The sequence below is a fragment of the Triplophysa rosa genome, linkage group LG2, assembly GCF_024868665.1.
Source record: "Triplophysa rosa linkage group LG2, Trosa_1v2, whole genome shotgun sequence".
NCBI lineage: Eukaryota > Metazoa > Chordata > Actinopteri > Cypriniformes > Nemacheilidae > Triplophysa > Triplophysa rosa.
The window spans coordinates 12,174,563-12,202,045 of record NC_079891.1 but is presented as its reverse complement, the minus strand read 5'-3'; the positions used below and the strand labels follow the sequence as shown (position 1 = coordinate 12,202,045).

Sequence of the window (27,483 nt, the reverse complement as noted above, 5' to 3'; positions counted from 1 at the left end):
TTTCTCAGTTCGGGTCGGAGAGTTTGTCTCCTCAACTGCCTCTCTCACGAGTGGAGTTTATTCTGGGGCCTATTTTGTTCTCCCTGTATATGCTTCCCTTAGGACACATTTTTAGGAAATTTGATATTTCGGTTCACTGTTATGCTGATGACACACACATTTATCTGCCTCTGAAACGGAAGGATACTGGCCCTTTATTGGCACTACTGCACTGCCTTGAGGAAATCAAGGCCTGTATGGCACAAAATTTCCTTAATTTCAACGAAAACAAAACGGAAGTTATGCTGTTTATGCCGGGTGGTAATTGTGAGTCTTTAGTCTTGGACGTTAGAGAGTTTAAACCACTTGTGAAACCCTATGTTAAAAATGTAGGTGTTATCATGGATTGTGACTTTAAACTGGATAAACAGATTAACTCAGTACTTAGATCTAGTTTTTTCCAATTGCGACAACTCACTAAGGTGAAATCTTTCCTGTCTCCTAAAGACTTTGAAAGAATTTTACATATTTTCATTTCGACTCGCCTGGACTACTGTAATAGCCTATATATAGGCGCAAGTCAGACTTCCATTTCCAGATTGCAGATGGTCCAGAATGCGGCTGCACGCCTGTTGACTGGCACACGTAAGCAGTAAAATATTACCCCGGTTCTCGCCTCTCTTCACTGGCTACCGGTCCAGTTTAGGATATGATTTAAGGTGTTAGTTTTTGCTTTTAAATCTCTCAATGGTTTAGCCCCTAAATATTTGTCCGACTTGATTAAGCCGTATGCTCCATTGAGAGCTCTTAGGTCTGCTGACCATTTACTTTTGACTGCCCCTCGGGCTAAGCTAATGAGTAGGGGGGGCCGGGCATTTGCAGTGGCGGCCCCGAAGCTCTGGAATAGCTTGCCCCTCTACATTAGACAGGAGCAGACACTTGCTGCTTTTAAATCTAGTCTTAAAACTTATTTGTATAGTTTGGCTTTTGACACTATATGAGAGCTGCTTCCATGTATTGATTTATTGTTTTTTTTTTATTTGGCTGGTTTTATCATTGATATTTATCTTCCCATTTGTGTATGTACAGCACTTTGTTAAACACATGGTGTTTTTTAAAAAGTGCTTTATAAATAAACTTTGACTTCACTTGACTTGACTTGTGCCTGTGTGGCCAGGTGATTTCACTCATTTTAATTTGTAGACTTGTGCTTAGTTCCTGTCTGCATCACTGCTGGCGGTTTGTTTGTATTCCTGCACTTACACTTCGCTCTAATATTAGTGTATTTTATTATCGTTACTTATCATTGTCGTTGCTAACTTATCCTGATATCTCAATAACCTTGTTCTTGTTAGTTACTTGAAGATTCTAAACCAAAATTGATAGTTAACTTAACGCCCTTAGCATAGCAATTGCGTGTTAGCTTGCTTTCTGTTTACACTGTGGAATATCATCTTGCCTCTGGTTTGTCTTGTGTGTTAACTGTTTCTCTTTTTAAGCGACTATACTACGATTCATCGAGCAACCTTTCTTACTTGCATCTCATGTCATATGTTTAGCTTAGCCTTCTCTGTCAGCTGCGAGGGTTTTATGTGCAATAAATGCAGTGAAATAGTTAGACTGACAGAGAAGATCTTAGAATTAGAGTCTCGCATCCAATCTTTATCTGAGGATAGTAAGAGTGTAAGGACCATAGAAAACACTTTGGATGCGAGCAACATTAGCGCGTACAGCTCGGTTCTGGTTGAAAGCCCCCGCAGCTGGGAAACTTTGTGACTGTGAGACGGCGTAGTCGTAGGACAAAACATGACTCAACCGTTCCGATTACAGTCTCGAACAGGTTGCCCCACTCAGTGACGCACCGACTGAGAAACCTGCTGAAAGTTCCCTAGTTATCGGTGATTCTATTGTTCGGAACGTTAACATAGAGGCACCAGCCACCATAGTCAAATGTTTACCAGCAGCCAGAGCGCTTGACATCAAGTCAAATTTTAAATGTGCTGGCTAAGGCTAATCATACATTCAGTAGGATTGTTATTCACGTCGGCACAAATGATGTTCGACTCCGTCAATCGGAGATCACAAAAAATAACTCTCAACTCAACTCAACTTTATTTATATAGCGCTTTTTGCAATTTTCATTGTTACAAAGCAGCTGTACATAAGACATATTGACTATAAGCAAAACAATTAAAGTTGTACCTGCAAAAACAAGAAAAAGTTGAAAACACAGAAGACAGACATACCCACATACAAAACACTCCACACACACACGGATGTGCACGCACACACACACACACACAGTACCTGCAAAAACAAGAAAAAGAAAAAGTTGAACACAGAAGACAGACATACCCACATACAAAACACTCCACACACACAATATGCACACGTACTAACAGTCATAGACATAGAGACACACACACACATGTAAGTACGCACACACACACACGCTCAGTGAGAGCACACATTTAAGATAAAGGAGAGAGAAGCACAGGTCAAATATAACAGACTATAAATTCCTATATGCAATATTAATTAAGTAAAACTTTAAAATTCTAAAGCAGCCCCCCCGGCCACGCAAACAGTGCAAAAAACAGTATGCAAATGGTGGCAAGGAACCCAAAACTCTAATCGAGAAAAAAAACCTCAGGAGAACCCAGACCCAACCAGGGGATTCCAGTTCCCCTCTGGCAAAGCTGCTGCCTCTGCACAAGCTCCAGAGAGCTTGCACAACAAGGCTAAATAAAATAAATAAACTTACTAATAAGGTAAATTATGGTTTAAGATTATCTTTAATAATCTAATAGCATTTGAAATTTTGTGGTGAAGACGTGTCAGGTGACCGCGTCCTTCTTTATCCAGCTTTATCATCTCAGCTCTTGTCAGGTCGCCGCTTCCCATTCTCCGCTCTACCATCACGACAGGCCATGAAGACGTGTCAGGTGACCGCGTCATTCTTTATCCAGCTCTATCATCTCAGCTCTTGTCAGGTCGCCGCTTCCCATTCTCCGCTCTACCATCAGGTCAGGCCATGAACTGCCTCCTGCTCGCTGTGGTAACCTTGGAACAATGAGACAAGACTGGCTGAGAGTAGAGAACTGTTCTGCACTCTTTGATGCAACAAGTACATCAGTTGTGTTTTTGGTTCCGGTTGATCTAACGAATGCAGCCTAAACCCTCAAAGGATTTATATTATGGAAGTGTAGTGTACGCAAGATTAAAAAGATGCGTCTTTAGTCTAGATTTAAACTGACAGAGTGTGTCTGCCTCCCGGACAGTGCAGGGAAGACTATTCCAAAGTTTGGGTGCTAGATAGGAATAAGTAACACTTCTGTATTGTCCGAGTTCAGTAATAAAAAGTTGTTACTCATCCAGTTTTTTTATATCGACTATGCATTCTATTATTCGATGGAACTGCTGTGTTTCATGAGGCTTCGAGGAAATATAAAGTTGAGTATCATCAGCATAACAGTGAAAGCTAACTCCGTGTCGCTTTATTATATCTCCTAGAGGTAGCATGTATAATGCAAAGAGCAGAGGCCCTAAGACTGAGTCCTGTGGTACACCGTACTGGACTTGCAATTTGCGTGACACCTCATTGTTTATTGCTACAAATTGAAAACGGTAGGATAAATAAGATTTTAACCATTTCAAAGCTATTCCATATACCATCAGGCTGTCAGACGTGATTTGTGTGACCCAGAATGTCCAGTCAAACAGTCCACTATGATTCAATATGTCGATGATATTTTGATTGCTGCCAATTCAGTTTGATGTACCTCGTGATCTGTTGAGGCATTGTTGGACTATCTGCAAAAAAGAGGACACAAATGCAACTTTCTCAAAGCTCAAATTGTTAAAAATCAAGTCACGTTTCTGGGTCAAACAATTGGTGTAGGAAATAGATCCATTACACAGGATCGAGCTGCTTCAATCCAAGTTATACCTCCGCTTACTAACATTAAAACACTCTGATTATTTTTAGGAACAGCAGGTTTCTGTAGACCTTGGATAGAGGACTATGCCTCGATTGCTCAGCCGCTCTATGACTTGTTGAAAGGCCAGGTTAAAGATTATGACACTGTTTGTATGTAAGAAATTCATCTCAAAGCTTTCAATGATTTGAAGAAAGCACTATGTCAAGCACTAGCATTAGGAATTGCACAGTCTGATAGACCTTTCGTGCTTTATGTCCATGAACACTTAGGCTTTATGACTGCATGTCTAATGCAAGATCATGGGTGCAGTTTACGCCCAATTCATTACTATTCTGGTAAACTTGACATAGTCGCTCAAGGTACGGGCCCATGACTTGTGCAGGACCCACTGCAGTGCAGGCAGTTCATCTAGCTCTTCAGGCTTCATCAGGAATGGTGTTAGGACAGACTGTAAACTTAAGATGCCCTCATGCAGTGTCCACACTAATGAATCAAGCAATGGTCACTTCTGTTACCTCCTCTCGTTGGGGAAATTGGTTAACAACCCTCACAGCCCCGAACATTGTTTTACAGCGTGTGCCAGTCACGAACCCATCCTCATGTATGATGTCTGCAATGACTGAAGTTGTGCTAGAGGATGTTGGAAAAATGACTCATGATTGTGTTACACTTACATATGCACCTACGAGTGAAGTAACAGAAACTCCCATAGAGAATGCAGAATTGGAGTTGTTTGTTGATAGGTCAGCTCAAGTCATTGAAGTTAACAGACGAGCAGGTTATGCAGTCAGTTCCACCACTGAAGTGGTAGCTTCAGATCATTTTTCAGCTCAAGCTGCAGAACTAGTAGCCTTAACTAGAGCATGCATGCTAGCTTCAGGATCGGCTGCGAATATCTACACTGATTCCAGGTATGCTTTTGGGGTAATTCATGATTTTGGTGTCATTTGGCAAAGTAGACAATTTCTAACCTCTGCTGGATCCCCCATTACGCATGCTGGATTAGTAAAAGATCTGATGTTTGCCATGAAACTTCCAAAGAAATTAGCTGTGATCAAAGTGAAAGCACATCTCACAACTAATACTACAGAAGCAAAAGGTAATGCTCTTGCTGATGTAGTGGCTAAACAAGCTTGTTCCTATGCAACTGTACAAGTGTGTTCAGAAAGTACAGCACAGAAGACAATTCTGCCTCCTGAATCAATCATTGATCTGTACAAAGACGTTCCTCTATATGAAGCATAGACATGGTTAGACAAAGGAGCCACAGTGGATTCATCCAGCTGCTGGACCAAAGGGGGAAAGTATGTCGCTCCCGAATCACTGCTGCCATATTTGGCTCAACAAATACACAATTTTGGTCACAGTGGTCCAGCAACGATGAATCACAGGTTCTAAATCAATGGTGGAATCCAAAATTCAGAAAGGTAGCCACCGAAATAGTCAAGAGATGTGTTACATGTCAGAAGAATAATAATGTGCCAGCAGCAACTACCGCAGCAACACATACCCCAGCTCCACATGGACCATTTCATTACCTGCAAGTTGATTACATATCATCGCCTCAGTGTAAGGGAAAAACTGACGTTTTGGTAGTAATAGACAAGTTCTCGAGATGGATAGAAGCTTATCCAACAGGGCGTGCTACAGCTGCACATACTGCTAAATGTCTTGTCAATGATTTCATTCCCAGGTGGGGATTACAAGATTTCATTGACTCAGATCAAGGTACACACTTCACAGGACAGGTAGTCAAGGAAGTGTCTAAAATGTTAAAGATTAAATAGAATCTTCACTGCCCATACAGGCCACAAGCATCAGGACAGGTTGAACGAGCAAACAGAACAATCAAAACCAGGTTAAGCAAAATGCATCAGAAAGGAGTACCATGGGTCGAAGCGCTGCCAGCGGTACTGTGTAGTATGAGAGCGTCACCTAACAGATCAGTAGGACTGAGCCCTCATGAGATTATTACTGGACGCCCGATGCAGATGCCAGGTGTGATTGATCTCAGAAATGCTGATTTACACATTGCCTCAGATGCCCTGATCATTTACTGTGAAAACCTCACAAAGGCAGTACAGAGTGCCAGAGAGAGAATTGAGTCATGATGGCAGACTCCACCAGAAGGTGGACACACAATCATCCCAGGTCAATGGGATCACAAATCTGTGGAAGGCCGGCTGGACAGGGCTTGACGCCGGCTGGAAGGCCGGCTGGACAGGGCTTGACGCCGGCTGGAACACCGGACTGAACGCCGGCTGCACCGGACTGGACGCCGGCTGCACCGGACTGGACGCCGGCTGCACCGGACTGGATGCCGGCCGGACCACCGGACTGGACGCCGGCTGCACCGGACTGGACGCCGGCTGGATCACCGGACTGGACGCCGGCTGGATCACCGGACTGGACACATGACTGGACACAAGACTGGACACCCGACTGGACGCCAGCTGCACCGGACTGGACACTGGACAGGACATTGGCAGCACCACCGGACTGGACACCGGCTGCACCACCGGACTGGACGCCGGCTGCACCGGACTGGATGCCGGCTGCACCAGACTGGACACTGGACAGGACATCGGCAGCACCACCGGACTGGACGCCGGCTGCACCGGACTGGACGCCGGCTGCACCGGCGTGGACGCCGGCTGCACCGGACAGGACGCCAGCTGGACCACCGGCCTGGGTGGTGCCCCCCTCCTCGGCTTCATCTTCTTCGACCGGCCCACAGAACGTGTAGCCGGCTGCAGGGAAGCGGTGGGGGACACGACTAGCTCCGTGTTGGAGGAGTCGGACGGGGAGTCCCACGACTCCCTCCGTCCACGCCTACCACGGAGGCTAGCTGGTGGTGGAGTTACTGCGGGGGGTGAGGCGGATGGAGGTGCCGAGCTCCCCAGGGTAAGGGTGGCCAGGACGCGATCCTCCGGGACGGTAGCCAAGGGAATGGATACCCAGTCTGGCACTAAAGGCCAGGGATCATCCCGGTTGACCACGTACCTGATCATGTCACCCAACCACAGGGAGCTCAACATCTCCACCTCGGCCCGCTTGAGAGGCTCGGTGAGGCAGCAGTTAAAAATAACCTAGAGCTCTGCCTCACCGAACTCAGTCTCCCCCGCAGCAGCCACAAACTCCCGGGCGAAATCTCTGATCCCGCGATCCCCCTGCCGAAGCCCAAACAACAAACAAGTCTGGCGGGCTCGCAGGGAACCGTTCATGCCTGCTGGGTTCGTTTCTGGCTGTTGGATTCTGTCACGACTGGCGTGGCGAAAACACAAATGCAGGCAGGCAGTGGCAATGAAGGGGTTAACAGATTTATTTCAACAAACAAAAAACAGAAACAAAACACCCACGAGGGGGTAACAAGGACACGACTAAGGCAAAAACTGAAAACAAAACACTTCCCTCGGTGGGGCAAAAACAAAAGGACCAAAATAATACAACTATGACACGACACAACGTCTACTAACAGGCAGGGAACAAGCACAATAAAACAATACAAAGGCACAGCGAAACTCACTTAGAGAGGACTGGTGCACGAACGGACACACAACACGACGTAATACACCAGCACAGGACAATGAAACATGAGGGTATATAAAGGGAAGACAAACGAGGGATAATTACACGGGGCAGGTGTGGGTAGTAAAACACTCAGGGAAGGATAACAAGGAAACGAGAGGAGCGGGGCCAATGACGAGACACTGGAGAGAACGTATATTATTGTCAAAAGGACAATAATATGTTTCTCTCAACACATAACCAAAGGCTTTGCCATGACTCTGCTACAGGACCAAGAAAAACATGACTAAATGAAGCAGAGCCATGACACTTCTTGTTTCTCTTCCTCCATTTATCCATTAAGTCCTTTGCTCATTTTCTTTGAAGTCTTTGTCGCCCCATTCCAACAAGTGTCAGAGACGTTGAGACGACAGTCTTTTTCACTTTCAGCGGGGACAGCTGAGAGAATGAAATGTTTTTTTCTTAAAGCCGACTTCAGGGGCATCAATAGGACGATCGGTCTCCTTTGCCTTTTCAACTGTCCGTGTTCCGACACCTCATCTTCCTCGCCTCTTCTCTCGGCCTCGACGTCTTGGCTGGGTTTGGTTGGCTCAGATTCACCCTGTCAAAGAAAATTGGCAGAAGCAAATTTGATGCTGTGATACAAATCAGTAACGCACCGTAGATTCTGTCTTGTTAAGAGAATATCAATTTACCTGGCTGTCCTCTACGCTAGACACACCCGACTCCTGGTAAGTCACTTGGTCATCCTCGGGAGTGGTGCTGCCAGAGCTGAGTTCGGGCTCAAACAGTTTACGCTTTTTTTGAGGGTGATCCTTTGAGGCGACCTGGCGTCTGCGTTTTGGTATGTCTTTCGATGCCGGCGACCTCTCCGGACCCTCCAGTGCTGCCTCAAACAGCCTTCTGTGTTCAACTGCCTGCTTGGCAGTGAGGTTGGTGACGTAAAACTTGTCCGCCGTGCGGACATCGTGGCAAATATATTTGCAAAGCTTCAGGCGGTTCTCAGGAGCATGCGTGAACTTGGCCTGGAAAAGAGAAAAATAATTCCGTACGTCACACAAAAAGCCTCAGAAAAGTACGTTTCACATTTGACATGGATTATTTCAAAATTTACGTGACTGGCGATGGACGTTCTCACGTCTGTGAAGGTCGGACATCCTGGCAGGCCCATTGCCTTCCATGCCTCTTGAAAGTAATTGTTCAAGTTCTTGCAAGGGTTGGGCGTTGACACAAAGAAAAAGAATTTAGCTCCTAGGCCGCCCGGAAGTTGGTCCTTCAGACGCAGGAACCGTAACGCCCACTCGTACTCCTCCTCCATCAAAATAATTTGCGCTGGGCCGTACAACTCATTCGTCTTGTGGGTCTTTATCTGCGGACAGATAAAAACCAAAGGTGCTTCAGAACGGGAGACCACACGGACAGCCAAGAAGAGTGAAAATGTCAAACACTCACATTTATGAGAAAGGCGTTCTCCGTTGATGACCTCTTTGCCTCCATGACCTCCTGGATGGTCATATTTTGGAAGACACCCCCTCTGTGCCCAAAAACAGATGACAGGAACGCAGAGAAAAGTCCATAAAACTTCCACTGGATTCTCGGCGTGGGGTCCATCTCCAGGAGAGCTGAACACAGTGGGAGAGCAAAGAGGAGTTAAAAATGCGCATCTTGATTGCATTTGACACTTTTTTTAACTTCAGTTCAGTTCACATAAAACTTACCAAGTGCTTCGGGAATGCCCAGCTTTGATTTATTCCGGCACTCTAAAAGCAAACCCTTGCTCAGCACCTTCTCCTCTTTGGAAGCCTTTACAGAAGTCCTGTGCATGGCGACCCCCCTCTTTAAGGACTTCCTCAGGCCCTTCATCTCCCGCCTTAGGCCGATCATCACGTTCTTGCTCAGGCGTGACGTCTGAGGAGGTGTCTCCGTGATGAAGTCGATGAACTGGGAGACGTTATCGACGTAGTGTTTGATCGTTGTTTCTGTCACTCCGGATAGACGGAGGGAGCTTACCCAGCTGCACACAAACAAACAAGGCAGAACATAATTGTGGGCTATACGAGCAACTTGTTCTCAAGCAACGAAAACATCACAGGTCACAGCAAGGACAAGACAAAAAATTACTCACGAGTGTATCTTTCTGGTCTCGTTGACTAAGACCATATTTGATAGATTCGACTTGCCCTCTGCCATGAAGGCTAAAAACGTTTTAACCCTGTAGATCTTCCCACTGATATTTTCCTTCAGCTTCCTTGAAGGATCCGGACCCTCTTGAAACTCCCGTAATTTTTCCAGGACATCATCTGTGCACAAAGAAAAATAAGTGTGAAGCAAGTGTAAGCACAAGGTAGATATACCGCCAAATAGAAAAGTCCAGAACTAGATCCTTTTTTAGCATAATAAACAGGTTACAAAGCTTTAATAAACGTGTAAATGCCAAACTGAGTCACACAAGCACTGGACTAGTATTGTCCGTTATACACCTACGTTAGCCACATCAAATAAGTTACACATGTATATACCATTTTTAGCATAATAAACATGTTACAAAGCTGTAATAAACGTGTAAATGCCAAACTGAGTCACACAAGCACTGCACTAGTATTGTCCGTTATACACCTACGTTAGCAACATCAAATAAGTTACACATGTATTGTCCGTTATACACCTACGTTAGCCACATCAAATAAGTTACACATGTAAGAAAATATAAAAAAAGCAAAGGTTACTCACTCAGTACAGACACATGGTCGGGGTAATGAGGCGGGCTTCTCTCTTCATTCCTCTGCTGAGCTGATGACTCCCCTCTGGCGATGGCCTGCTGACTGGTGGTAGGCTGGGGTGAGCACCTCTGGGGAAGAGGATTTTCTTCTGGGTCGACAGGTGCATCATCCTTGTCCTCATCTTCGGGCCCAAGAGAGGAGAGGAGTCTTTTTGTTATCTGCCTTATCCTTCCAGCTTGAGGAGCTCCAGAATACCTGTCTTTTAGTTTTCTGTATCTCCGCGTGAGATCACAAACAGTCTCGGTCAACGTGTCCACCTGTTTGTTCAGATCAGCAATCTCCGCTTTGAACCGCTCTCCTCTCTTCTTGCAACGTGGGCTGTTACACAAACTCCTCTCAGCCTCCTTTTCCTCCTCACAGTCTTGAGGCACCACAGGATCTTCCAGCTCAGACAACTGGTCATCGTCCGCCTGTAAGTCCAGAATGGAGACCATGGGAACAGTAGGATTTGACTCCCTGAGCACAGCCAATTCTTTCAAAACTTTTTTCCTTTTAATGTCCCTAAGAGCATCCTCCTGCGCTCCACTGGAGAGCTCGGTGTGGACCTTTATGTGCCGGTCTAACCTGGTGGTCTCCTTTCCACAGCCCGGAAGAGGGCAAATGCCCTCGCGGACATTCACTCGACCGGACTCCAGCGAAAGCAGAAGCTTTCTCTCGTCCTTGTTCTGCACCCTGTGGAACACCACTATATGCTGGCTAAGCCTCGCGTACATCCAAAAGCAGATCGGGCAGCACTCAACAGGCATGATTAATCCAAATTCAAAAATAAATCAGAAGCAAAACAATGAAACTAGCAGCAGCGATGCACTTTCCAAGAAGTCTGTGAACACTGTGAAGCTGAGAGCAGAGGGTTTTGCTATTAAATAACTTCTGTGTAATGCATGCAAGCTTACTTGAAGATTTAAGGGGGCGTGGAGTTATATTTTTAAGCAAGCTTCTGTGTAATGCATGCAAGCTTACTTGAAGATTTAAGGGGGCGTGGAGTTATATTTTCAAGTAAGTCACTGTGTAATATATGCACACTCACTTTTAACTTGCACAACTGTGAGCTTTAATGAATTTGTTATTATATTTTTCCAGAAAATGAGAAATAAATAAAAACATATACCTTTAAATGTTTAATAGTTTTAATAAGGATTTTTTAAATAAAAACTTTAAAACTTTATATACATAACAAATGTATATAACTTTAAAATGTGTGACATTGAAATAAAATATATACATTTATACATAAGTGATTTAAAATAATATACAATTACATAAATGAGACAAAAACTTTACAAGTTATTAAACTAAGAAAATCCACACATTTTTTTAAAAATATATAAGTTGTAAGTGTTAGAAGTGCAAATACAGCAAACAAAAACAGGCACACAATTTAAACATATATACACTATAAAGTAAGACTATATATATATATACAGTATAAAATAAGAACGGAAAGGTCATTAAAAATATAATATTTACATTAACTTGAATGTTATTTTAATTACTTTTTAGTAACTTTTTTAGACATTTTTTGTCATTTATTTTAAAGTGTCCTCAAGTGTGATCAGGTCTTCAAAGTTGAGAGTGGTAAGATCTCCTGTCTCCACAAGTTCCTGATAATGCGCAGCTGCTTGTTGTGAGACTGGAAAATAAAAACATTTGCTTAATCTCCATTCAGGTGAATGAAAAGCGACTAATTACTAATGGCCCGGCCATTCAGCCCTTACCTTGTGCGTCTGATGGCCCATTAGCATCAGTCTGTCTGTCTCTATGGTCAGGCAAGTCAAAGAGCGTCTCTGTTAAAACAAACTGCCAGTGTTAAGACTGACTTTGTATGATACATCTCTGTATAATAAATGTATGTCTCGTGATCACCTACCCAGTAATTGGAAGAACTCCTCATCATTTGGGGCTTCCACAGGCTGTGAGACGGGCACCTGGGGCTCGACTAAATCGAAAGCACTCTGCATGGGTATTTGGGGGTTTGAGGCCCTCAACCTTCCCAGCTGCTCCAGTGCGACTGTCCTCTTGAGGTTTCCGATGAGTCTGGTTTCCTCACAGGCCTTGAAATCAAAGAACAGTGTTACAATGTTGTTAAAAGTTTGAAACAAAGTTATTACAATTAAAGTGTAAAACCCCTTAGAATGTACTTACTGTCAGATTTGGGTGAGTCCTTCTTATGTGACTCTGGATGAACACAAAGTTCCTTGAGCAAATCGGACAGCTCAAGTCCCTCAGTTTTACTCTCCCATTTGCCAGCTTGATTAAAATCTGGCGCTCCTCTGTGTTCAAAATCTGATGAAGCTGCTTAAGTGGTGCCTAAGGTGCATCACTTTAGCAGGACACAACGGACACTTAAACAAAGCCATCTCACAGCAACAGACTTATCTCAAGACCAAACTTTTAAAACAGGAGCTGCAGACACTGTGACACACTACCTGGTAATGACCTGACTGGGCCTATTGATGGCCTTTTAACCTTGGTCATTAGCATTTGTATGGACAGTCAAGACAGTGGGATGGGCAAATACACAAAAAAATACACCCAGGAAGCACGCATTAAGTTAAAAAGGGACAAGAACATGCTCCTCAAAAAATAAGAATACCATTAAGAACACCCTTGACAGGTCCCACGAAAACAACAGACCACATCTTAAACGTTTTAAGCTATGATATGTTAAGTCTATGTGAGCTCCCTCCATCAAGATCCTGATAGATAGGCTCTGCCTATTGTCTGCCTCCTTGCTTAGGAAAATAATGACCATTAATAGGCTTTGTTTTTTTATTTGTTTATTTACCTAAGAGGTCCCCATTAGATGCCTATGTGATGGCTCCGCGTAGGTAGCTAATGTACACATCGTTTTTAAGCATTTGGAGCACAACTGTGAGCTTTAATGGACGTCGTTGTGAAGGGCTATGCCTCTCATACACTCTACTGTTGGTTAAAGCTGTATAACTCCTTACTTAGGCTTATAATGACCCTTAACAGGCATTGTCCATTATTTACCTATGAGAGTCCCATTAAATAAGTTACGAATGTATATGCCACAAGTAACACTTTTGGCACGGCTCCCATAGGTAGCTAATGGACACACCATTTTAAGCTTCTGGAGCACAACTGTGAGCCTTAATGCACGTCATAGTGAAGGGATGTTCCTCTTATACACTCTACTGTTGGTTTAAGCTGGATAAATCATTGCCAAAGCAAACGAGACCACTGACAGGGGTCTTACTCTGTCTACCTAATTTTTGGCCCTTCCAGTGAATCGCAGATGTGAGAAAACATGGTGTAGATGCACACCGCGCTTTTATGTGCACGTTCGACTCGAAAGTCAAAGAAAAGGGCTTTGGGCTGTTTAAGCGTGTGTCACACAGCCGCTGGGCTCAAATGAGGCAGTCAGCTCCGAGACGGGGTCCGCCGGGGCGCCGGGTGGCATTCGGGTCTTCGGGGGCGTCGGGCAGGCCTCCCTCAAGTTTAGGCTGCAAGGGGAATGCGTAGGCGTTCTGAGGATGGAGGCGTGGCCAGCGGGAAGCCCTGCCCAAAATAGGTTACAAGGGGCACGCGTAGGCTTCTCGTGTACGTCGGGGTCCGGAGCCGGCCCATAGGCTGCAAGGGGATGTTCAGGCGCTCTTCGGGAGGCCCGGTCGCAACCTGATCGGCGCGCTTGGCTTAGGCTGGGACCGTACGTCGAGTCGCCCCCTCGTGGTTCTGCCCAAGAGAGCGCCTAACCCTTCGTTCCGTGACTCAAAAATTAGGCACTTTGGGCATTTTTCTGGGGTCCCCCGGGTGTCGCCGCCGCCCCATGACGCTTCCGTTTGATCGCGGGCGCTCTCCCCTTCGTTTCGGCACCGCCGGGCGACTTGTGAAAAATTTGGGGGCGTCGGCGCGCAGCGTCCATAACTAGCCGTCCGGCGCGTGTCAACTAAGTTACACGTTACGTTTGATGGCCTTAGGCATGGTCGGGGAATTTTGAAATCCCTGCAGCAAACGTGTCCACTGGTATTGCTCATAGTCAACTGTAAAAGCTAACCATGTCTGTCTGTCAGAGTGTAAGGGTACAGAAAAGAATCCATTAGACATATCGATTACTGAAAAAAACCTCACAATCTAATGGTATGCCATTACAAATTGTAGATGGATCTGCTACAAGGGGGGTGATTTTATCAATATGCTTATTGGCTACTCTGTAGTCTATGGTGAGTCTCCATGTCCCATTGGATGTCTTGATGGGCCATATGGGTGAGTTACAGGGACTGTTGGTTTTAACTAGCACTCCTTGCTTCAGCAATTTTTCTACAATATCTGTGATTCCCTGTATAGCTTCCTTATTGATCGGATATTGTTTGGTAACAGGAGGTGGAGTTCCTGTCAATTTGACTGGTTCTACGCCTGTCAAAAACCTGCAATCATCCTTGTCTTTAGCCCAAATTTGATGATTCTGTAAGAAAGCATACTCAGGAGTGGTTGCATTATTGGTAGAAACTTGTGCTGAGGAAATCTTTATGCTAGCAGATTCTGAAGACATGTCTAAAGTTAGATGTACTTGTCTCATTAGATCCATGCCTAGAATTGCGCCTCTATTTAATGGAGCACATAGCAAATTTTGTTGTCAGAGTTTTCGGGCCTAATTGTATATCTATGAGCGGGGTTTCATACAAAACAAAATCTTCACCTATTACACCAGTTAAACAAAGTTTTGTTTTCTTGTACATGATGTTTAAATCTTCAGCCAATTTGATAGGAATTACTGTAATTTCTGCACCTGTATCAAGCAAAAAGTCAATCTCTTTCTCTTGTATGCTACCTTTCACAAAAAGTATTTTGTCATTGTGGTGAATTACATGGGAAAGGTAGCTACTCACAGCCCCAACAATTAGTTTTTTTTCCTGTTCTTGTTGTGCTCTTAGAAGAGCCTGCGTGAGCTGTCCTAAAGTTTCAGTGGACATTGGCAGAGCTACTTCAGGATTGTAGGCGGACTGAGGAGGAGTAGAATTATGCTTAGCATTTCTTCTATTATCTTGCAACTTCCTACACTCGTTCATCCAATGTCCTATTTTTCCACAGTAGTTGCATTTGCCTTCTCTTTTAGGCCGTCTATTGCCTTTATTCGTTGTGCTAAACGTAGCTGCGGCTACTCTCACTTTTGCCTTAACATCAGAATGTCTCTTTCCCATGTAGCTAACCTGTCTAGGTTACTTCTGAGAGTTCTGTTAGACCAAGTTAGATCTAGGAATGGCAAGGCTTTTCTGTACTCGGCTACAAGGCCCTCTGACCAGATGCGGACTAGGGGTCCCTTGTCATCTAACACACTTTCAACTTCATCAACTAGTCCACTGTAAATTACAGCTGACTAACAAAACCTTTCAGTATATTCACTCACAGTTTCTTCTTTCCTTTGTACACAGTTAGTGATTCTGGACCAGTCTATTTGGGGTCCCATTATATTTTTTAGAATTTTCAAAACACTTTCTCTCAAATCACCTTTACTGGCATGTTGTAGTTCAGAAGTGACAGTAAACTCAAAACTGTTGAATTCAGATTCAGTTAGAATTTGTGACATCAGCTGTGTGGCTTCTGCTAACGACATGTCGTAGATACGCATTTTGCTGATCAATGCTCCTCTAAACTCATAAAAATATCTGCGTGCTGAGGGTAAGCTCTGGGATAGTCTCTCTATATCTTTAGGTCCTAGCGCATTGGCAACAGTTTGTACTTGGACAACAGAAGAGTTGAGAGGAACACTTTCCATTCCCTCAGTTCCCTGAGATTGCCTTCTAGTGCCACATACCTTCACTGAATCTACAGGCACATCAGTTACTGATTGAATGGCTACATCTGTTTCAAAGAAAGCTTGTAAGTCAGGATAATTGTTATCAGGCTGACTAACTTCTTCCACATCAGTTTTTTTCTGCAGCTTTTTTGCGGTTCAATTTCTTAGTAAAAGAGGATACTCTAGCACGGAGCTCTTTGTTCTGTTCTTCTAGCTCTGAGTTACGTTGAGATTGTTGTATAGCTAGTGCTAAACCAAATTCTCGGTGGCAGCAGATAATGCCTTTCATATTGTTCTTGCGAATACATGCTCTTAGTACGTTTTTACACTCACCTACAGACCAAGTCTTGTCTGGATGGATCTCATATTTCTGAGTTAGTTCTTGTCTAACTTTCTCAGTGACAATTAGGTTAATTTGCACTCCTAACACTGATTTGAATTCACTATCTGACCACAAAGGATTCGCGAGACCACCCTTTTCTGTTGTGGGGATCAGTCTAGCATTCTTTCTAAACATATTGTGAATTTCCTTGTTATCACACAATCAAAACACAAAAACCTCTCTGATCAACAGAGGGTAACAGATATTAACACGTAATGTTAATCTTCCCTGCCTGAACAGAGGATAACCAATATTAGCAGGTAATGCTAATCTTCCCTGCCTGGACAGAGTATAACCAATTCTTCCCTGCCAAAAACAGAGGATAACAAATATTAGCACGTGATGCTAATCTTCCCTGCCTGAACAGAGGATAACCTTTCTCTCTAAAATATGGATTTTTAGAGGATAACTTAGTCAACCAAACCCTACAGCTGTCTGTTAACTCTTCTCTGACGGCGTAGAAGATAACAAATTTGTACTGGTCTTGAAGGTTCTTTTGGATAGAGTGACACTCACCAACCCTTGGTTGTACAGAAAGATTCAGTCTGGAATGAAGTCAGATCTTTGTTGAGCTTGAAGTTTCAGTCTGGATTCAGGTGAGGAGCTCTATCCGGGTCATGGCGCCAAAACTGTAGGGAACTTTTTCCTCGTCGAAGCAGAGACCAGGAGACATTGGGATATCTTTCATTCAGAAGTTCTCTTTATTGAGGACTCGCTGTGCGTCGCTGTAGTCATCCAAATCTCACTTTTAGTTCAGAACAGTAGAGTTTTATACCTTTCAAGGGGGCGGGATACATAGAGGTGGAGATGATTTACACAAAGCATGCAAATGCAATACAGGAATCAGCCCGTTACCGGAATTGTCCCAGCCAAGGTCTCATCAGCATAACAGTGACATTCAAATGCATAGGTGCTAATCCAATCAGCCTGACAGTATTGCCCATACCTTCACATTATCATAGAGACAAAGGCTTAGCTGTGCCATGATCTTAGCATTCACCTTTAACTTGGGACCCTGCCCAATGGGCAGGAAGTGCATAAAGACAAAAGGGTAATGTCTTACTTACATTAATGTTAATGTAAGTAAGGGCTGCCTGACTTAATCTTCTTAGAATGTCATCATCTTTACCTCAAAATGTGAAACATAATGTACATGACTTTAACCTAGATATAACATTGTATACATTTGTAATCCCACACTAGTGTAGAGAATTTAGCATAAGCCAAATTGTCGGAGTCATTGAAAGAAGAGCCATCAGCCCCCTCCAACCCCCTTTCTCCTGGTTTCTTGATATCAACCTCAAAAGACCAGAGTCAAAACCTAGCTCCAGGGGTCTGGACTTGAGTTGGTGCTCTCACCAAAAGAGCCATCAACCCCATTTTGTTTCTCTGTGGGATATTTTACGACCCCTAAGCTTCAAAGCAGAGGGGAGAAGTCTCTCTGTCTCATGTGAAACTTAACATATGAGGCTAACCAGAGAAACTTCTCATTCAGTTGTCCTTTTCTATGAATATATCTAAATATCTAGGTTATATGTTGTCGCTCTTGCCATTTTTAAATAATCTGTTATTGTTAAATAGGCAAGTTAATTCAGGCTTTGTTTGTATTCGTACCGCCGAATGAATCATGTCTTGATGCACTTCAAACCTTAGCATATTTGATATATAAATGTTTGTCTTTACAGTTCCTCCTTGGTTATACACATTGTGTGACCATAGAACACTTTCTTTTCATTATGTTATAATTTGGAATGGTATTTTGTAAAGTTGCCAGGAGGTCATAAAGACAAATAACCTCTTCCCTGCTCAACTCTGATTGGTCGATTCAAACTCGAGAGGGCATGCCCTCTCATGAGATTAAATATCGAGTCTGCTCTGGAAAGACGTCTCTTCCTCTCTTCTCTTCTGCGCTAAAACTTGTTTCGTGGCGCCTCTTCGGAGACTGCCCTCTCCCCCCCACTGGGGGAGAAGAAGGAACAATGGACTCTGCTGCCACGTGGTTAGGCAGTAGTGGCTAGGCAGCAGTTAGAAACTGTCAAAGTGGATTACAGCAGCTACAACACCTCTGCTACAGCCAGTATCCGAGCCTACATGAGAGGACGGAACAGGCTGAAAGGGAAGAAGACTTCAACGCAAAACTCTCCTGCCTCAGAAATCCGCATCACACTGTGAGTCATCACCTAAGCGCTATGGCCTTCTTCCGCCAAGATCACCTGATATCTGCGGAACTCAGCCCTTAAGACCTACAGAGAACATAGCGCTGCCTCCATAAAGACTGTTTAAATCTTGCCTACATCTGCACATCACAAAGAACTGACTCTGGAGGGTGCACCACAGCAGCAGATCTTCAGCAGAGGCTCAGCAGATATTACAGCCTGCCTGGAACAGCCAAGCACCAGACAGGATGCCCTGAGACAACATGGAGTTGACCACTTTCGTCGGACACAAAAGACGGCGCCCCGTGTAGACCCAGCTGGCAACCTAGGAGCCACTGACCTGTTCCAGCCCAACAGTCATCAAGGAATTCATCTCAACACCATGGGCGACACCTGTCCAGAGAGCAAAACCGTGCAAATACGTCTGAGCCAGCAGAGATCCTGAGAACATCAAAGGAGCTGATTCAACAAGAAACCTCAACAGGAGGATGTAAAAATCCAAATCAGACTCTTTTCAACCATGAGTGGCATGAGAAACGAATAGCCTTCATGAATGCCCTCCTACTGAGAAAACGTCCAGATCTCTGCAACCTGCTTGTCGACCACAGAGACGGTCATCCTAACACAAGATGAGCATGGCACCCAGACCGCATCTCAGCAGACGGTGGACTACCCAGAACAAGCCGAGACACACACACGCGGCCATCAACTGAGGTATGACTGAACTATGACAAGAAGTTCCCACACACCTGACCAGAAGCTCCACAAGCATGTACACCCCATGTACATATCACGGATGGACACACGCCCTCTCTTCACCAGCAAAGACCTGCTGAATTGTTTTGAGCCTCTAAGAGACTTTAACCATTACAAAAGAATTGGGCTCAAGTACGGGAACTTCCGCTTTCCAGCCAGCCAACTCGTCTGAAATGCATTGCCAGGTCACAAAAGTTAGGCATGACATCTCAGCTGGTCTCGAGAACTCAGTCTCAAGGTCGAACCAGCCGACGACCCAAACATTTCCTGCCCTTACATGCCAAAGTCACTTCATCAAGGGACATGATGATAGCAGGCACCATACAGGAACTAGGGGCAGATATCTCAGACATCAGCTTTGCACTGTTCGCACGCTCTCCACGACAACACCACCATCAGACATTTCCTCTTCTGTCAAGTGCGTGCAGTTTCCATTGGTCTCATGCCTGTCAACCATGGCCATGGCCCAGGACACCCTTGCTTTGAACTTGAAATGGAATGACTGATGCTGAACCTGCTACTTACTGGTTCTCACAAACCTCAAAGCCCATGTGGGGCCCTGTCAAGTGCGAGAACTTTCTACTAGACTAGAACAGCCCAGAGCTTTGCACTCTGGTGAATAAATGAGGCTGTAGCTCCTGCATTCACCAGAAGGGGTCACTGTTCAGCTCAACACACAGTGTGACCAAGCCTTCAACCACACATATTCAATGGAATACGTGGAGCATGGCCCACTCTGGAAGCCACACCCCCTTTTTACTGAATACGTTATCTTTTGCAGCATGCATACTGTACAAGTGAGTACATTTACCAAAGATTTTGAACAATGTGTTTATGAAGAGAATGACAGTGGGTTACCACTACAAAGAGATGGACCACGCCCTGCACCTGCCATCAACTGCCAGTGCTAGAGCTGCTCTTCTCAAAAGACAATGATGCAGAACTAATGTCAACTATGTGGCCCCACTCACAGAACCACATGACATTACATCCCAAGCTAGCTGCATCCTGGGCTACACAGAACACCACCTACAGGGTTCATGAACTGTTAAAAAGAACTGCCCACTCATGTAAATGAACGCTCAAGATGGTGCCATGCACACACCAAATGGCACCTGCGCTTCACCACATGCCTGATTTACCCTTGCTGAATGGAGTTACATCTGGAAGCTGGACTTGCCAAACACTGCCTTAACACTGGTCTACACTGACAACGTGACCAGAACGAAAGGGGGGGTAGCCAAGCACCAGCAGAAAACGGCTCTTACCACAGCCCGAGGTCAGACGGCACCACCACAACCCCAAGTCCAAGAGACTCCAACCTTGTCACGCCCTACACCGCTCACCAGTACTCCAATGAAAGACACCGCAGCATGACACCTGCTTTTGCCCAGCAATCACTGCAGAAAATGTGAAGGACAGAGAGCATGCTGCACCCAGCAAGATTCACAAGAGAAATGTGATGTGAGTGACATGATTGTGTATCATAACTTTGCCCAGCTACGGGAGACATGGAGGGGTTAGCTAGACAACGCCACTCCCCATGACACAGCACTACAGGCATTTGCATGGAAGCCAATCATGCCATCCCACCTGCTGTTTCATCCAGGACTGCTGCTGTGCATCTCCGTGGAGACAGGAAACACCCGAACCAACCTGTTGCAAGAACCAGCAAACAGGTGCAGGGCTGCGCTCCCTTGATGTCCAAGCAGGATGGAAAAGATGAAAAGGTACCCAAGTTGAGACAATGCCCGACCACTGGGGAACATTCTCTGACTGTATGTCGAGATACTGGGGACCAATAGGAACCGCCAGTCATCCCACCATCATAATCCAACTGTCCATCATCAACTGAAGTTTACACTCGAACTTCAGCTCCCGAAAAGGGGGAATATGTAGAGAATTTAGCATAAGCCAAATGGTCGGAGTCATTGAAAGAAGATCCATCAACCCCCTCCAACCCCCTTTCTCCTGGTTTCTTGATATCAACCTCAAAAGACCAGAGTCAAAACCTAGTTCCAGGGGTCTCACCGAAAGAGCCATCAATCCCATTTTGTTTCTCTGTGGGATATTTTATGACCCCTAAGCTTCAAAGCAGAGGGGAAAAGTCTCTCTGTCTCATGTGAAACTTAACATATGAGGCTAACCAGAGAAACTTCTCTGACAAATAGGAACTTGTGATTCAATTGTCCTTTTCTATAAATATATCTAAATATCTAGGTTATATGTTGTCGCTCTTGCCATTTTTAAATAATCTGTAATTGTTAAATAGGCAAGTTAATTCAGGCTTTGTTTGTATTCGTACCGCCAAATGAATCATGTCTTGATGCACTTCAAACCTTAGCATATTTGATATATAAATGTTTGTCTTTACAGTTCCTCCTTGGTTATATACATTGTGTGACCATAGAACACTTTCTTTTCATTGTGTTATAATTTGGAATGGTATTTTGTAAAGTTGCCAGGAGGTCATAAAGATGCAAATTAGCTGTTGAGTGGACAAAGAACCTCTTCCCTGCTCAACTCTGATTGGTCGATTCAAACTCAGGTGGGCATGCCCTCTCATGAGGTTAAATATCGAGCCTGCTCTGGAAAGACGTCTCTTCCTCTCTTCTCTTCTGCACTAAAACTTGTTTCGTGGCTTCTCTTTGGAGACTGCCCTCTACCCCCCACTGGGAGAGAAGGAGGAACAATGGACTCTGCTGCCGTGGCTAGGCCATGCGGCTGATCATGAGGCCCGCAGCTTTCTGCAGGACTGCCTTCTGAAACCTTTTGAACAATTCCATCTCTACACGCGCATACAGATATCGGTCCAGCACAGAGCTTGCAAGTATCCGTTCCTGTCTATAGAATAGCTGCGTTAGTCTGTGCCTCTTTGTTAAAGCTGATTTTTATTGGTGTTCAGAAATCGCTGCCATGCCTTCTCCCTCTCTCTCTTTCTCTCTCTCTCTCTCTCTCTCTCTCTCTCTCTCTCTCTCTCTCTCTAGCACATTTGTGTTTCATGTATTTGTTTGTTTTATGCGATCGTCATTGTTTTTTTACCATGTAGAGTAGAGTTAAATATATATTCACCTGTGAGGAGTTTTCTGTGTTCGGCTCGTATACTTTAAACTGTGTTTGAGTATCGCTACCTTTGCTCTAAATCCTGTTTGGTAAAGTCACGTTACTTATGGCCATGAGATAATGTAAAGTATATAATATCATTGAGTCATTCACTGGACGAAATCATACAAGTGTTGTTATGCTTTACATTACTAATCAGAGACCGTAAAATATGTATATTTCATCACGATTATTATACGTATTTTCCATTGAGCTAAACTAATTCCTTGACTGAAATTGATGTTTTAAATAACTCATTTCATGGATGTGATCTTGAAAGATCTGGTGGAGAACAATATTTGGTGAGCTTTGATCATCAATATAATAACGTAAGCTAAAACCGCTACACTAGCATGAGAAATAATGCTGAAGATCTTGACACTATCACTGAAAATTTTAATTTCACCTTCTCGGAAACGCTAGACACAGTTGCTCCCACACCGTGGTATAATGAACACACTCAGGCTCTAAAGAAAGTGGCCCGAAAAATGGAGCGCATCTTTAAGAAAACTAAATTAGAGGTATTTCATACAGCATGGAAGGATAGTATTCGAAAATACAGGAAAGCCCTAAAAACTTCTAGATCCGCCCACTAATAGAAGAAAACCAGAACAACCCTAGGTTTTTATTTAACACAGTGGCTAAATTAACAAAAAATAAATTGTCAGTGACTTCTGATTCTTTATATCAGCATAACAGTGATGAATTTATGAACTACTTCACTAATAAAATCCAAGATATTAGAGAAAAAAATTATAACAATGCAATCAGAAGTGAAACCCGCTGAACAAACTAACTTCAGCGCACTTAAGGAGAAAATGCAATTGTTTTATACCGTAGATCACAATGAGCTGTCTAAAATCATTAGATCATCTAAATCAACAACATGCATGCTAGACCCTATACTCTCAACTCAACTCAACTTTATTTATATAGCGCTTTTACAATTTTCATTGTTACAAAGCAGCTGTACATGAGACACATTGACTACAAGCAAAACAATCAAAGTTGTACCTGCAAAAACAAGAAAAGGTTGAAAACACAGAAGACAGACACACCCACACACAAAACACTCCACACACACAACACGCACACGCACCAACACACACAGACACAACACACACACACACACACGTACGTACACAGACAAGTACGCACACACACACACACGCTCAGTGAGAGCACACATTTAGGATAAAGGAGAGAGAAGCACAGGTCAAATATAACAGATAATAAATTCCTATATGCAATATTAATTAAGTAAAACTTTAAATTCTAAAGCAGCCCCCCCGGTCAGGCAGATAGTGCAAAAACAGTATGCAAACGGTGGCGAGGAACCCAAAACTCTAATCGAGAAAAAAAACCTCAGGAGAACCCAGGCCCAACCAGGGGATTCCAGTTCCCCTCTGGCAAAAGCTGCTGCCTCTGCACAAGCTCCAGAGAACTTGCACAACAAGGCTAAATAAAATAAATAAACTTAATAATAAAATAAATTTAGTTTAAGATTATCATTAATAATCTAATAGCATTTGAAGTTTTGTGGTGAAGACATGTCAAGAGACCGCGTCCTTCTTTATCCAGCTCTATCATCTCAGCTCTTGTCAGGTCCCCACTTCCCATTCTCCGCTCTACCATCAGGTCAGGCCATGAACTGCATCCTGCTCGCTGTGGTAACCTTGGAACAATGAGACAAGACTGGCTGAGAGTAGAGTACTGTTCTGTACTCTTTGATGCAACAAGTACATCAGTTGTGTTTTTGGTTCCGGTTGATCTAACTAATGCAGCCTAAACCCTCAGAAGATTTATATTATGGAAGAGTAGTGTATGCAAGATTAAAAAGATGCGTCTTTAGTCTAGATTTAAACTGACAGAGTGTGTCTGCCTCCCGGACAGTGCAGGGAAGACTATTCCAAAGTTTAGGCGCTAGATAGGAAAAGGATCTACCACCTGCACTTGATTTTGAAATTCTAGGTATTACCAACTGACAGGACGCCTGAGAGCGTAATGCACGTGAAGGACTGTAATACAAAAGGAGTTCATTCAAGTACTGAGGAGCTAAACCATGTAAGGCTTTATAGGTAATAAGCAAGATTTTAAAGTTAACGCGATGCTTTATAGGTAACCAGTGCAAGGTTGACAGAACCGGGCTAATATGTTCATACTTTTTTGTACGTGTAAGAACTCGAGCTGCCGCGTTTTGGACCAATTGGAGTTTTTGTAATAAGCCTGCAGGGCAACCACCTAACAGTGCATTACAGTAATCTAGTCTTGATGTCATGAATGCATGAATTAACTTCTCTGCATCTGACGATTGACAGCATATGACGTAGTTTAGATATATTCTTAAGATGGAAAAACGCAATTTTACAGGTGTTGGCGACGTGGCTCTCAAATGACAGATTACTATCGAATAGAACGCCAAGATTCTTTGCTGACGACGAGGGTTTTATGGAACATCCGTCAATAGTTAAACAGTATTCTTGGTTGTTACTTATAGCAGTTTTCGGTCCAATAAGTAACACTTCCGTTTTGTCCGAGTTCAGTAATAAAAAGTTGTTACTCATCCAGTTTTTTATATCGACTATGCATTCCATTATTCGATGGAACTGCTGTGTTTCATGAGGCTTCGAGGAAATATAAAGTTGAGTATCATCAGCATAACAGTGAAAGCTAACTCCGTGTCGCTTTATTATATCTCCTAGAGGTAGCATGTATAATGCGAAGAGCAGAGGCCCTAAGACTGAGCCCTGTGGTACACCGTACTGGACTTGCGATTTGCGTGACACCTCATTGTTTATTGCTACAAATTGAAAACGGTCGGATAAATAAGATTTAAACCATTTCAAAGCTATTCCCTTAATGCCGACATAATTTTCGAGTCTATGTAGGAGTGTGCTGTGAAGATGCATAGAATGGCACTTGTCCTATCAATACTCCATAAACATAATCTTCTTTAATACATGGTTCCTACATTCTGTATTATTACCTCTGTTTAAAACATTATTGATTTTTTTTTATTTGAATTTTTTTTCGATATCGAGTTAACATATCTATTATTAGTTAATTGACTTAAAGGTACAGTGCGGGATGTTTTGTATGATCTATTAACAGAAATGCAATATAACATACAAAACTGTGTCTTTAGATGTGTATAAAAACCTTACGTAATGAAAAGTTATGTTTTTATTACCTTAGAATAAACCAGTTGTATCTACATAGGGAGCGGGCCTATCTACATGGAATTTGTTATGTTGCGCAGCCATGTTTTGTACAGTAAGCTCTAACGGACAAACAGCTCTACAGAGCGCGTTTCGTATATGTTGGTCTTCGTGTGTGTTTTTAGACGCAGCTTGCGTCATCACTGAGTTGAAGACGCACAAAGTAGTAAGTCGTAGTACGGAGAGGAGGAGGAGTAGTCGTCGTCTAGCTGAAGCAATTGATTGTTCTGTCTTAGAAGTTTTGATAAAATGGAGGACCATGCGTATTGTGCACAAGGCCGACAGAGCGTGAATCTCCGTCGTCAAAGAAGCGCAAACGTGATGCTGCCAGACGAATTAGAGACAAACGGCGGCAGAAATCCAGGATAAACATCGGTGTATCTATTACCAGATGGAAGGCACTGTTGAAAGACAAATGTGACCCTGGACAACAAAACCAGTCTTATGGGTCAATTTTTCGAAATTGAGATTTTTACAAATAAACTTTCTATAGAATATGAGTTGTTAGAATAGGACAATATCTGGCTGAGATACAACCGTTTAAAACTCAGGAATCTGAGAGCGCAAAAAAATCAAAATATTGAGAAAATTGCCTTTGAAGTTGTTAATCAGGGGCACTGTGGCAGACCATCCACTCACAAAAATAAAGTTTTTATATATTTAAGGTAGGAAATTTACAAAATATCTTCATGGAACATGATCTTTACTTAATATCCTAATGATTTTTGGCATAAAAGAAAAATCGATAATTTTGACCCACACAATGTATTTTTGTCTTTTACTAAAAATGTTCCCGTGCTACTTAAGACTGGTTTTGTGATCCAGGGTCACAAATGTTTTCAAGGCGACGCCGAAGTTGCCTGTTTTCTGCTAGACTGGTAAGATAATTCAACATTTTCAATGTTTCCACTTTTTCAATGTTTACCAAACAACTGTTTTGTTGAACGGTAACGTTAGCATTTTATACAAATGGCCATAACCTCCGAATAATAATGTTTTTCCGTCCCTGCGGTACGTACTCCGGTTGTTCCTGACTTTACAAAGGGGGAGACAAACGTCTACTAACTTACACCTAACTGCCTATGTCGCTGTCAGATCAAACGCTTTGAACAGCGTTGCTATTTACGATTAGCTAACTTTAGTTACTTCATTACTCTCAGCGTGTACTAGATAGCACGCAAGAAATATATCTAATTATAGAATTGTAACAGTAACTTTCGCAATAGAATACATGTTAAATGATTAATTACGTTAATATATTGACTTACCTGCATGTATCACTACTATCCGCTGTCTCAGTAGACGACATCTTTTTTTACTGTTGAGGCCAACGTCGTAATTTGAAAGGGAGGGGTGGGCAAATGACTCAGAGATTTGTTGCAAAACTATAATACAAAGCTAGTGGCCGCTGATTTTCAAGAACTGCGCCTTTAAGTGATTTTCAGGACATCAGTAAATCCACTGTATGCAGAGCGGAAAGTGTGCCTCATTCTCAAGTGCTTTCTGCCACCATGTTGCTTTTTTTGGTGCCGTTGCCATGGTGAAACGTAATATCGGAGCTCCATTGATGATGGCTTTATAGCCGTGGTGCACGCGCTTAACCCAGGGTAAGTACCCAGAGTAAATTGAACTAACTCAAATCAGCTGTTCTGAAACCAAAAACTCAAAGTTTCTAATTTCTAAGTAAACCAACTCTGAGTTCAAGGTTTAACCTAGAGTTGGTTGAAAACTTATTGTCCTTATTGAAACAGGCGCCTGGTGTTTCCTTTGTCTTTTGTTGTTAGAGGTTTGGTCTTGTGTCTTGCTTTCATTTGGTTTTCATGTGTCTTGGATCATATGTTATTCTGTCACTTTTGTTTACTTTCATTAAAGTTTTTATACTG

General features: G+C 43.4%; 1 protein-coding gene across 3 annotated transcripts; it reads right to left on the bottom strand.

Annotated features, from left to right (window-relative positions):
- Positions 1–7,764: 7,764 nt before the first annotated feature.
- On the bottom strand, positions 7,765–12,492 carry LOC130547909 (uncharacterized). Of its 3 annotated transcripts, XM_057324291.1 has the most exons (11): positions 12,371–12,474; positions 12,096–12,279; positions 11,944–12,012; positions 11,722–11,858; positions 10,179–11,057; positions 9,574–9,748; positions 9,167–9,462; positions 8,901–9,070; positions 8,563–8,817; positions 8,144–8,473; positions 7,765–8,049 (listed from the first exon to the last, which is right to left on the bottom strand). In XM_057324291.1, exons 5-11 carry the CDS (start codon positions 10,972–10,974, stop codon positions 7,780–7,782), a joined length of 2,292 nt encoding a protein of 763 aa, XP_057180274.1. In that variant the 5' UTR covers positions 10,975–11,057; positions 11,722–11,858; positions 11,944–12,012; positions 12,096–12,279; positions 12,371–12,474; the 3' UTR covers positions 7,765–7,779. The 3 variants fall into 3 exon arrangements, with proteins under 3 accessions (XP_057180274.1, XP_057180265.1, XP_057180282.1); XM_057324282.1 differs by having other exon boundaries at positions 12,096–12,492; XM_057324299.1 differs by lacking the exon at positions 11,944–12,012 and having other exon boundaries at positions 12,096–12,492.
- Between the last annotated feature and the right edge of the window lie 14,991 nt (positions 12,493–27,483).